The sequence below is a fragment of the Cynocephalus volans genome, chromosome 10, assembly GCF_027409185.1.
Source record: "Cynocephalus volans isolate mCynVol1 chromosome 10, mCynVol1.pri, whole genome shotgun sequence".
In the NCBI taxonomy this organism is placed as follows: domain Eukaryota; kingdom Metazoa; phylum Chordata; class Mammalia; order Dermoptera; family Cynocephalidae; genus Cynocephalus; species Cynocephalus volans.
Window position 1 is genome coordinate 30,993,327 of NC_084469.1, and position 11,536 is coordinate 31,004,862.

The 11,536-nt window shown below is 52.6% G+C and overlaps 2 protein-coding genes across 2 annotated transcripts; one reads left to right on the forward strand and one right to left on the reverse strand.

Annotated features, from left to right (window-relative positions):
* Positions 1-683: 683 nt before the first annotated feature.
* Positions 684-5,628, reverse strand: TAX1BP3 (Tax1 binding protein 3). Its single transcript, XM_063112163.1, has 4 exons — positions 5,524-5,628; positions 2,484-2,603; positions 1,984-2,061; positions 684-1,698 (listed from the first exon to the last, which is right to left on the reverse strand). The coding sequence occupies exons 1-4, from the start codon at positions 5,560-5,562 to the stop codon at positions 1,561-1,563; spliced, it is 375 nt and encodes a 124-aa protein (XP_062968233.1). The 5' UTR covers positions 5,563-5,628; the 3' UTR covers positions 684-1,560.
* Positions 5,629-5,813: 185 nt separating this feature from the next.
* On the forward strand, positions 5,814-6,693 carry EMC6 (ER membrane protein complex subunit 6). Its single transcript, XM_063111913.1, has 2 exons — positions 5,814-5,946; positions 6,138-6,693. The coding sequence occupies exon 2, from the start codon at positions 6,187-6,189 to the stop codon at positions 6,517-6,519; it is 333 nt and encodes a 110-aa protein (XP_062967983.1). The 5' UTR covers positions 5,814-5,946; positions 6,138-6,186; the 3' UTR covers positions 6,520-6,693.
* Positions 6,694-11,536: the final 4,843 nt, after the last annotated feature.

Below are 11,536 nucleotides of genomic sequence, written 5' to 3' on the forward strand. Positions count from 1 at the left end.
GCTCCGTCTGGTTTCTGTTCCCAACCTTGATATTATCTTAGGGTCCTGCTGGGTTTTGATGCACTTCAGGATGGTGCCACACTTTTTAAATAGGAAAGATTTAAAATTCTCAGCTTTTCTGTAAAAATCTGATTTGGCAGTGTTAGGGGGGTCTGGGAATGGCAGCACCTTCCCAGAGGCGGCAGGCAGAGGGCCAGGTGCTCTCTGGCTTACCCCATCTGGACAGATATTGTCCCCTGGAAACATTTGGGGTTGCCTCCCTGGCTGTGATACAGTGAGTGCTCTTAAGAATCTTCGGGGATAGGCGTGTTTCCCACAAACCCCCAGTGTCCATGAGGCCCCTCCTGGATGGGAGCTGAAGCTAGGTTACACAAGGGCAGTTGGTGGCACTTAAGGACTCCAGTCATACCCAGGAGGCCACACACCTCAGGCTCCCAGCCCTAATGGCAGTGAAGGTGCTCCCAGACATTCCCATGGATGTGGCCCTTGCCAAGTACAGCATGTTTTCACTGAGGCTTCTAAGGCTCCACCCACTCCAGACTTTCCAGGCAGGTGGGTCTGGGAATAGCTGGGCTTTGTTCCAGAGCAGCAGGTGGGGGGGGGGGGCCAGCCATCCTAAAATCCAGACCTCTCACCCCAGTCTACCCCCACGTATCCCTACGCCATGCCTCAGTAAAGAGCCCTTGTGAATTCCAGCGTTGTTTATTGGACACAAGATGTCAGGGTGAGGCAGCATCAGACTGCCACATTTCCACTGTAACCGAAGTAAGGCTGTTCGCTTGCTAAGAGTAGTTGTCCCCAGATATGAATTAATAAGCTAAATTCAAAAGTAAAATTGGCCATCTCCAAATAGTAAGATAAAAACACTTTGTTATCAAAGTCGTGATTTAAAAAATACAAAAGTTGAACCTACAGGCATAGAGGAAAATGGCAGTCCTGAGAGCTGCCCTGAGATGTTGGCCTGGAACTTCATCTAGACCCTGTAAGCAGGCAGACCCTGGGGAGGTCAGCAACCACGGGGGCAGGGGTGATGGGGAGCCAGCTTCCATGGGAGAAACTTATGGTGCCTCCATCAGGGTCCATGTCCAGTCCCCCATTGGGCAGTGTGGGGAAAAGCACGGGGCACAGGCACTGTGGAGCTGACGCACAAGGGCAGGGCTAGGCCCCGCAGCCAAGGCAGAGCAGGAAAGGCCAGCCCCCCCTGGCACTACCCAGCTTTGGCAGCTCTCAGGGAGTAGTGTTTCTTGCTTACTTGGGTACTGCTGTGACCGGGCAGCAAGGTCTGGGGGCTGAGGCTTATGGTCACTGCAGACTGGCTACCACTCAGCTCCAGGCCCTTGTTTCCAGTCCTCAGTGTCCAAGGGAGAGCTGGTCCCAGAACCTTGGACCGGGGGTGGAGAGGGGAAGGAAGTCTGGGTCAGGCCTCTGGGATCAGCTATTGCCCCTCTGAGCTGGGGCTCAGCACTCAGCAGAAGCCAGGTCGAGGGGCAGACAGAGCATGGAACTGGTGTCACTGTACAGACAGGTGGGCAGGCACAAGTCGGGGACCATGGCAGTCTGCTAGGACAGCATGGACTGCTGCACAGCCTTCTGCAGCGACTGCCGAGTCACCAGCAGGCGCACTACCTCCTCCGAGCGCTTGGTGAGCCGCTTCCGGGCCTGGTCGTGTGTGACCATGGTCATGTCCCAGCCGTTCACCTGCCCCGGAAGAAAACATGGCCCACCTCAGCTCCCCATTATCTGGGATACGGAAGCAGAGGGCTTTGGTGGGCCTGCGTCACCCAAGCAGGCTCCCAATCTGACATCCCTGGGCCATGGCACAAGGAGGAAAGAGAGCCTGCTTCCTCTGGGAGCAATGACAGTGGCTTGCGAAACGGCTTCGGTGAGTCTCTTCCAGCTGGGAGGCAGGGGCAGTCCCCCATCCCCATGTGTCTCAGCCCCTCAGGCCCAAACTTTGTTTTCCTTCATGGGGATACCCGTTACCTGCATTATCTTGTCTCCAATCTGCAGCCCCGCAATTTCAGCAGGGCCTCCTTCGGACACCCGCGTGACATAAATACCCTGGAAAGAGGCAGCCTAGGTCAAGCAGTGTGGTCACTGGACTGGCCCCTTATCCACAGAGCAGAGCCCAGCATGGCACACTCCCAGCTGTCCCTGTACCCAGCGCACACAGCAGGTGTTGGCTATGCTGAGACAGCCAGGGGTAAATGTGGCTGTCCCATGGATGCTCCAGCCCCTGCTGATGGCCGCCTCCTGCTGCTTGCTCCTGGGCTCTGTCTGAGCAGGCCTTCCTTTGGCTGGGAGGCCCACTCCCCACTTACACCCCTACTTATCCCCACCAGATCATTTCTTGGACCTTCTTAAGAGAGCACTGTCTGAGAGGGATGAGGTCTGCTCCCTCCACACAGGCCCAGGAAGCAGAGATCCACCATCTCAGGCTTCTGTTCCCCTTGGAGAGGTCCCAAGACCCTAGTTGCCCTCACCTTGTCCGTCTTATCTTCCGAGAAAGGATTCTGGGAAGGATCCTGGTCAATTCCACCTCCAATGCTGAAGCCCAGGATTAAGTTCTCACCTTGACGCAGCTTGTGAATTTCAACTCTTTGCTGGCAAAGAAAAAGGCAAGTTGGGGGTAGGTGGGCGGGTGGAGAATGAATCTGGTCTGTGTCCCCAGCAGCACTCTCAGGCTGCTGGGCCAGCTCAGAGCCATGCCAAGGGGGTGGGGCGCAGGGACCTCTGCAGGAATCCAGCTGGTCACGGGTCTAGGAGGCTGGGGGCGGGGACTCAGAACCCAGCGACATCGACCCACCCACACAGCCCTCTGTCCTCAACCTCTCCCCCTTCCCCTGTTAGTTTCAGGCACCACGTTAGTTAACATGTGCTCTAAGCCCCTCTTGGCCCAAGAGCTAGGGTGCTGTGGCTGCTGCGAATGGGAAGCCCATCTCCCAGTGGAGGGACCACCGGAGGGGTCATGCCCTGAAAAGATGCAAGCACCTTGCTCAGGCAGCTTAGACTGCTGAGCCAGCCCTGTCAGGGGCAAGACAGGAGGTGCTCGGGGAAAGTGGAAAAGATCAAACTTGCACAGAAAGGAGAGGAAAGGCTTGCTGGCCAAGGCTTGAAGGTGCCATGGATAAGCATCCGTGAGACCAGAGTGCACAATGCAAGACACACAACTGGGAGGTGAGATGTGGCTGGAAGTGTGAGGCTGGGGCCAGATCAGGAAGGCTGTGGTATGAAGCCCACGAGACTGGTCCTAGATGGAGGGCAAGGGGGTCTCCCTAAGCCCCAGGCCCTGCTCTTGTGTGGTGGAGGAGACAGAATGTTCTAGGGCTCTCCCACCATGCTCTGGGGCTGTGGTCTACAACTGCGCCAGGCTCCTTTCAGAGCCCTCACCAGATGCTGGGAGCCAGACCAGATCACCCCAAAAGTTGAGAGTTTTAACAGAAAAAAAAAAAAAAAAGGTGACTTGATCTGGACCTGAGGAGGCTTCACAAAGGAAGGATCATTAGCACCAGGTCCTGAAGAGGTGACAAGAAGTTTGCCCACATAACCTTGATCCTGAACCCACTAGAGCTCTCAGGAGTTGGGGAGCAGGGCAGGGCATGGTCAGGTTTGATGCTATAATGATAACTCAGGTAGTCAGTAGAGGAACGAGTGTCTCATAGAGGTGTGATGTGGAGGCCAGGGGACATGAGCTACTTGGAAATTGAGGCCAACAAACTTGGGGACAGCTCCTGGGAGAGAGAAGTCAAGAGAAGCACCCTGCCACCTCGCCTGGCGGTAGTCAGTAGAGGAACGAGTGTCTCACAGAGGTGTGATGTGGAGGCCAGGGGACATGAGCTACTTGGAAATTGAGGCCAACAGACTTGGGGACAGCTCCTGGGAGAGAGAAGTCAAGAGAAGCACCCTGCCACCTCGCCTGGCTGAACACGACCATCACTCAGATGGGACCCAGGAAGAGGAAAAGCAGGAGTTGGAGTGCCAGGAGCCATCAGGGAATGTGTCCAGAAGGCAGAAGGATCTATGGAGCCAGAGTTTGGAGGAGAGGCCAAAATGATTCTCAAAATTCTCAAAATGTTAAATACATGGCAGAGGGCAGGGACTGGGAAGAAGCCTCCCCCACCCCATCCTGAATCCAAGACACAAGAGAGAGACCCACCCACCATGTTCAGGCATGCTCCTGGTGTTAGAGGTGGGGGCCATGGTCCTACAACTTTGAAGAAGGCCCCAGGACCAGCCATGACATGAGAGAGGGGGAGCAGGAAGCATGATCCCTGAGGCCCACTGGACCTGGGACCTCACACCGAAAAGTGTGAGCAACTCTAAGCCGGCTCCACATCCTCCAACACATACTTTTTCATCCAGCCCTCCCGGGTCAGAAAAAAGTACATGTGCTCGGGCTGGGAGACAGGACCTTGTCACTGACTTGCTGGGTGAGGTCAGGCAGCAAGGTGTCTCTCATCTCTGGCTCCTCACCTACACCCCCTTTTTTCCAGCTAAGGAGCAAACCTGGCCTCTTCTTCCTGAAGCAGCTATGGATCTAGAAAAGCCAGGCTGGTGCAGGCAAGGTGAAGTTTAGAACAGCTGTCAGCTGATCCAGCAGTGTTTCCCCCTAGCCCAGGCCTGAGCTCCTCTTCACGTGCTTCCTTATCAGGAGCTCTCCAACACACCCAGCTGGGATACCACAGCCAGTCCCTGTGGCTCCAAGGCTGGGACTTTCACTTTTCATTGCCTGCCCAGCATGCATTTATTACCATTTTGTGAAACCTCTGGTGAGCTGGGCAAGAGACCAGGGTCTTTCCTGAGAACTTTCTCTATGATTGGGCATGACCAGACTTCTCTTGGGACTCAGTTTCCCCACCTCTGCCAAGGGGTTGGCCTCCAGGCAAGGAACCTGGACTTTGCCCCAAGGGCTGGTAATCCAGGGAAAGTTCTGAGAGGGACTGAACCAGATGTATGATCATTCACTCCGGACCGGGCGTGGGGTGGGTCCGAAGAGCGAGGCTGGAAGGGAAGGGGGAAGGGGCTGCTGCGGCAGGCTCCGACCAGCCCCACCCCCCAAATCTCCCTCCCCTGGGCGGCGGCACCGGCTGGAGCGGAGGAAGCACTTCCTCATTCCAGAGCCTGCGACTCATGGACGTCGGGGCCGGCGCCCGCCCCCCGCGGCTGCCCAGCTGGGGACAAGGAGGCCCAAGAAGGGCGCGCATTCCCTGACTCCCACAGCCGGGGCCTTTCTCCTTCGCCCTGCCCGCCCTGACCCACTGAAAGGAGTCCACCCCGGGGCGGCAGTGCGCGGGGTCTGGTCTCCGTCTAGGGTCTCGGGAGACTCTTGGGCCCCAGCCGTCTCCGTTTCGTGGCTGGGGTGCACTGCGGTTCCACTCCGGCACAGCGGGGCCCGGAACCCCCGCCGGCGGTTTGCAGGAGCCCCGGGTTCAATGCTCTGTCAACCTGTTTGGGGTGTCAGTTTACCGCTCTGCAAAATGGGGGCAAGCCAAGACGAGAAGGAGCCCGCGCGAGCGTACTCACCACCACGGCGGTGACCGGCTGGCCCGGGATGTAGGACATCTCGACCGCAACCTGGTAACCTCCAGGACCGCTCGGTGAAGCCCGCAGCAACAAGCCCCACGGCCGCGCCCTCTCTGGTTAACAAAGGCCGTCCGGCTCGGCCCGCCCCCTCATGAATAGTTAACAGATCTCCAGCCAATCACCGGCCGGAGCGCTGTTCGGCTTTCGGAAGTCCCAGTGCGTGCGTAGAAAGGCGGAGAGAGGGTGGAGCGTGCCCGGGACTCCCGCAGCTCAGGCGCGGCGGGGAGGGGTCGGGGCGAGGTCTGGGCGCATGCGCAGCCTGCGTCCTCCCAGCAGCCTCCCGCGCAAGATGGCGCCACAAGATTCTGTCCTCCATCCCGTCTGAGAGAACGCCAGGTGACCGCGTCCGCCGCCGTGTTGCAGGTAACTGGGCAAGCGCGGCCAGGGAATGCAGATGTGCCGCCGCCCCAGACCCTCGGCCTTCTTGGCGTTTTTCGGAGGTCCGTCCGAGACCTAAGAGTGGTGCCAGGTCTAGGAAGCCCCAGGGGGAGGCGGCGGCGTGAACCCAACTCTCCAAGCTCCGGGCGCCACTTGTAACTTGGTTCTCCCCGCAGCTCCACGTTGTTCGGCGAAAAAGCCAGAGGCTGAGCCCCGGCGGGTGCGATGGCCGCGGTGGTGGCCAAGCGGGAAGGGCCGCCGTTCATCAGCGAGGCCGCCGTGCGGGGCAACGCGGCCGTCCTGGATTACTGCCGGACCTCAGTGTCAGCGCTGTCGGGGGCCACGGCCGGCATCCTCGGCCTCACCGGCCTCTACGGCTTCATCTTCTACCTGCTCGCCTCCATCCTGCTCTCCCTGCTCCTGATTCTCAAGGCGGGAAGGAGGTGGAACAAATATTTTAAGTCACGAAGACCTCTCTTTACAGGAGGCCTCATCGGAGGCCTGTTCACCTACGTCCTGTTCTGGACATTCCTCTATGGCATGGTGCACGTCTACTGAAATGGGGGCAGGGGTCACTTTTTTAACAAACCAGACTGGGAGGACTTAACACCGTATAGACTTACTTAGTTTTTAAATTGTTGAATTCGCTGCTTGTTCTGTGACGTTATAAGTAATTTATATCTGAAGACAGAGATCCTGTAATATCCTTCAGATTAAATGAAGCGTGAGACACTTTGTGGAGTTCTTTCCTACTTTAATGCATAGTCTGCTGTGCGTGTAAAGTCGCCAAGATTGGACTCCTGGAGAGCAGGGACTGGGCCTGGGCCTTTCGCAATTTCCTTGCATTTACTCGTAGGCCATCAGAGAGGGGCCACTAGGGCCTGAATAAGGAGAGAACTTGTTAACATCCGAAGAACAGTTTATTAAGGTGTTCCCTGTATGCCAGGCATTGTGCCTTGTGCTTTTCACACCCATTATCTCATTTAATTCTAGCAATAATCTTATGGAGTAGATGTTATTGTTAACTCCCTGATGATGAGGAACCTGAGGAACCTCTGTCAAAGGAGGCACAGCTAGGAAGAAGCAGAGCCAGGATTCAAATGCAGGTCTCTTAATTTGCTCTTGCTGTATTGGTTGAGTGTACTTTTCACAGCCCAGCATTCCCTGCCACTAACCATTCCAGGTATGAATGGTGTCGTTTCAGTTCCTTTTCAGCTAGTCACAGCTAGCTGCTTTTTCCACAAGAAAAAATAAACTCAAGCTATTTTTTTAGAATATGTCTAGTGAAGATTTTTGACATTAGAGCTAAATTTTGGGTTTCTTTAGGGTGTAAACACCTCTGTCTAACCAACTGAGCCACCCTGCCACACCTAGACAGCTCTATCTTTATGCTAATCCATGATCCTTTCTTGTCAGTAGTTATCTTAGAATAAAATGCACGTTTAAGAAATAAATATTGCATTAGAGTTATAGTAATGAACATGTTACTCATGGAATTTATAGTCTAACTGGGGAGACCAGCATTACCTAATTTCACAAATATTTAAATTATGGTAAGTGCTATGAAGAAAATGCATAGGAACCCCGAACCTAGCCCAGGTTAGGGCATGAAGGTCCAGGAAGTCTGCTTTGAGAAAGTAACATTACATCTGAGACCTGAAGGTTAAATAACAGCCAAGTAAAGTGTGGGGAAGGGATTACTTGCAAGCAAGAGCCTGTGTGAGGGCCACTGGGCAGGAAGGAATGTAGCCTGTATCTGGAGAGTGAGACACGGGGCCATGAGGTAGACCTGGATGAGGTGGAGGAGAGCTGCTGCAGGGTTTGACCTTGATCCTAAGAGCAAATGGGGGAAGACTTTAGAAGTTTTAGGAGTGACATGATCAGAATTGGATTTTTATCAGCACCGCACTCTTCCCGAGTGAGCCACAGGCCGGCCCCAGAATTGGATTTTTAAAAAAGAATCAGATTTAGATAGGAAGGGGATCTGAAAGCTTGAATTCAAGTCCTCTTTTCTTTTACAGACCATAGGTGGCCCATGGCCAATAATGGGGATGGATCTGGGACTCAGACCTCCTGAATTCCGTTTTGGGTTCCGGACCGCTTGCTTGCACACGAAGCCAAGCAGCAACTGAGGCCACAGCTTTGCCTCCCTCTCCCAGTGACATCCCAATGAGCCCTTTCTCTGCCCACCACTGAAGAACCTCACATTCATGGTTTGCACATCCAGTCCTCTCTCAGGGCCTTCTCTGAGTGGGAAGGGAGGGTTCATGCCTGATGAAGACTAAAGAGGTAGCAGAGGGGGTCCTATCGGAGGAGGAGGATGGAAAAGGATAAGAGAGAAGTGAGCTGATTTACTTAACCATTTTCCTACTGTTGGGCAATAAGTTTGTTCAAAATATTCACTATTATAAAAAATATCACAATGAATGTCTTCACGTTTATATTGTTTTAAGGGAATTTAGTATCCTAGGGCAGAGGATGGAAACTTGATTCCTAACGCTTTCCAGTGTTTTATCAGACTACACTCAAATAAAAATTACCAGTTTTATCACTGCTTTCCTAGCCCTTAATTTTATTTGCTCATTTACAGAACTTCCATATTTTCTTTGCGAAATAACAAGGAACATAATATATTGCTTACTGATTGTTTCTTGCGCCTGCCTCTTTTGGTCGTGCCTTACATTTTCCCCTAAAACACAGGATAACCATGAAGATATGAAGGGAGGAAAATCAGGACACGTTTAAAATTGACCCCCTTTATTTTATAACCAAATAAAAATGTCAGAGAATACATATGTTGGGCAGGTACCAAAAGTGTCTGCCATCTTTTCCACCTTTAATTCTATTTACTGACCTAAGGGAAAACAGCTGGCAGAAAGGAGTCGTCTTAGAGAGCACGCTGGATCCACTGAAGAGTATGCGCTAAGGAAAGCCGCACCACATGGGAGGAGGGGATAGGTTGAAACAAAGTGGAGTCCTTTTCCAGACATGCAAGATGCCATTCCAAGTGGAGTGATTTAGGAACTCTATGGGGCACTGTACTCCCTAGCTGAGGTGCTCAGAGACTTGAAGTCATGTTCTCCCTTTATGACTGGTTCCCCAGTGGGGCACTGAGAAAGGAAGAACTGATGTTGAGCAGGGGCAAAAAGGTAGCCATGACTGGTCAGTCCTGATCCCAGCATCAGGAATGGAAGGCACCTTGCTTTTTCATGGCTGGTCCCATGATGTCACGTTGATAGCACCCAATGTACAAATTTTCCAGCATCATGGTACTCCCAAAGACATGGGATAACTCAATTGCTGGGAAAATAGTAGGTGGACAGATTTAGACTAGGGCCTGAACATAAACATAAACAATTCATGTGATCCTGGAACATCAGAACAGAAAGGAGCTCTTGAGAAGCTGGCACTACCATCTTCCTGATGAGCCAACCAGTGCCCAGAAAGAATAGGGCTTTCCCAAGTTTGAAAGGGCTCAAAATCCTCCATCACTTCTCCCCAATTAAAAGGCAGTTTCTGTAAGATTAATGAGCCCCCCACTCTTGCACCAAGATTATTCAGAAAAAAGGTAGGAAGCAGAGAGCTGAGCAAAAAGCAAGGGAACACCAGCAGAATGTGCAGCAGTCTAGAGGCTGTAATAGGATCACAGTTTTCTGAGCATGGGGCCTCTGACATGCAGTAGGGAGGCGACCTGGAAAGCTGCACTGGCGTTGAAGAGAAAGTTAGGTTGAAGACGTCCTCAAAGGAAGTAACGTTTAATGGGGCAACACTTACAATTAAACAAAGTCAATTTGATTAAAAGAAAGCCTCACAGGGACTGGCCAGTTAGCTCATTGCTTAGAGTGTGCTGCTGAAACACCAAGTCAAGGGTTCGGATCCTTGTACCTGCCAGTTGCCCGCCACCAACACCCCCCCCCCCAAAAAAAAGCATTATAAAACCCACTCTAGTCACTGCCTTCATCCAGTTCCCAGGTTACTCCTTCCCATGTCAAATAGTCTCCTTACACATGTGGTTCCCTTACCTGGAAAGCGTCCCCCTGTCACCTAGTTAGGCTGCTACTAACCCTTCAGATTTCAACTTAGGAGTCACTTCCTCGGGGAGACCTCTGGCTACTCCGTTGAACTGTCAACGCGCCCTATTCGGTCTGTGATGACAAGTGTGATCACTTGATCAATGTTCAACTGCCTGCTAGACTGGAAGCACTGGAGGACAAGGACCGTGTCCAACACCTGACACATAATAGGTACTCAATAAATATATACTGACTGCATGAATAACTGTAGGAATAACTGTCAGAAGACATTTTCATTACAATATAAAATAGTACAACTGTCCCCAGGTTATATGGCTATTGCCGAAATGAAACTAGACCAATCCTTAAGCAGCCATGACCTCTGCCTTTTTTACCTCCTCCCAAACATAAAAGTAACATGCTAGTTTATAAAATCCAAGGGTTTGCTTTAGTAAGGAAGAGAAACACCTAAGTGGATCACCCCGACTTTTCACTTTCTATTCAGAGAGCAGGTTGGGCTTGTCGAGAGATTCCCAGACAACCCAAGGTGAGGGAGCTCCCTGCTCTAGAAGGTCCTGTTCTGGGGACCATGCCCCTCTTCCTCAGGGGACGCCTCACCAGAGGCCTCTGCCAGGCCCCTCTGACAACCTTCTCCGGAGGCCCCAGCAGAAGGAGGCTCACCACCCCTTCTGTGTGCAGAGGGGACCCCTTCTAAAGAGGACGCTCCCTCCTGTCCAGGGAGCTGCCCACATAGCACCTGGGACTTGCTGAGCCAGGGCAGCACCTGAGGACTTTTCTGCGGGTAGTTTAGACAACAGTGAGTGGTGACCTCTAGGTTTCTCACTTGGGGTTTCCCCGGGGACTCCTCAGACACATGGGATAGGGAGAAGTGAGCTAGCTGGCTCCCCAAGCCCAGTATTCAAGCGTATTTCACATCCATTTCTGACAGAGGAGGCTTGCTCTTACACGCAGCCTTCAGGAAAAGGTCAGTTCCTGAGTGAATGTGCGAGTAACCAAGTGGATTCTCAGCAAAATAAGGGAGTTTCATGGAATCAGTAACACTGGTCACACCTGGAGAACATGGCAGGAGGGACGCTTTTCACTTTTCATTCTTCTTGTACCTTTTAAATATTGAATCGTGTAAGTATTACCTAGTCAAAATATTTTAATTTAAAAAAGCTGAGCATAATGCTTACTTTGGGGATGGGAGAGGGATCCTCTTGGTCTGAAGGTAACAGGTATATAAATCTGACCTAGAAATTGGTTGCATCCACCAAAGCTGGCACTTTTCCCCCTCAGAACCAGGTTTTTAAATGTTAACACCTCAGGTGTAATTCTCAAACATTAATCCACAAGATTCACCTCGGAATCCAGTGGAATCCAGGTTCTGATTAGGTAGGATGAGAGGGGGGCCTGAGACTCTGCATTTCTCATGGGCTCCCGGGAGGCACCGCTGCTGCTTGTCCATGGACCCCGCTTTGAGTAGCAAAACTCTACAGCGCCTGAGGGCAGGACCGCGAGGGTTCTTGGGTACCGCAGGGCGGGGTGGGAATGGAGGGGGG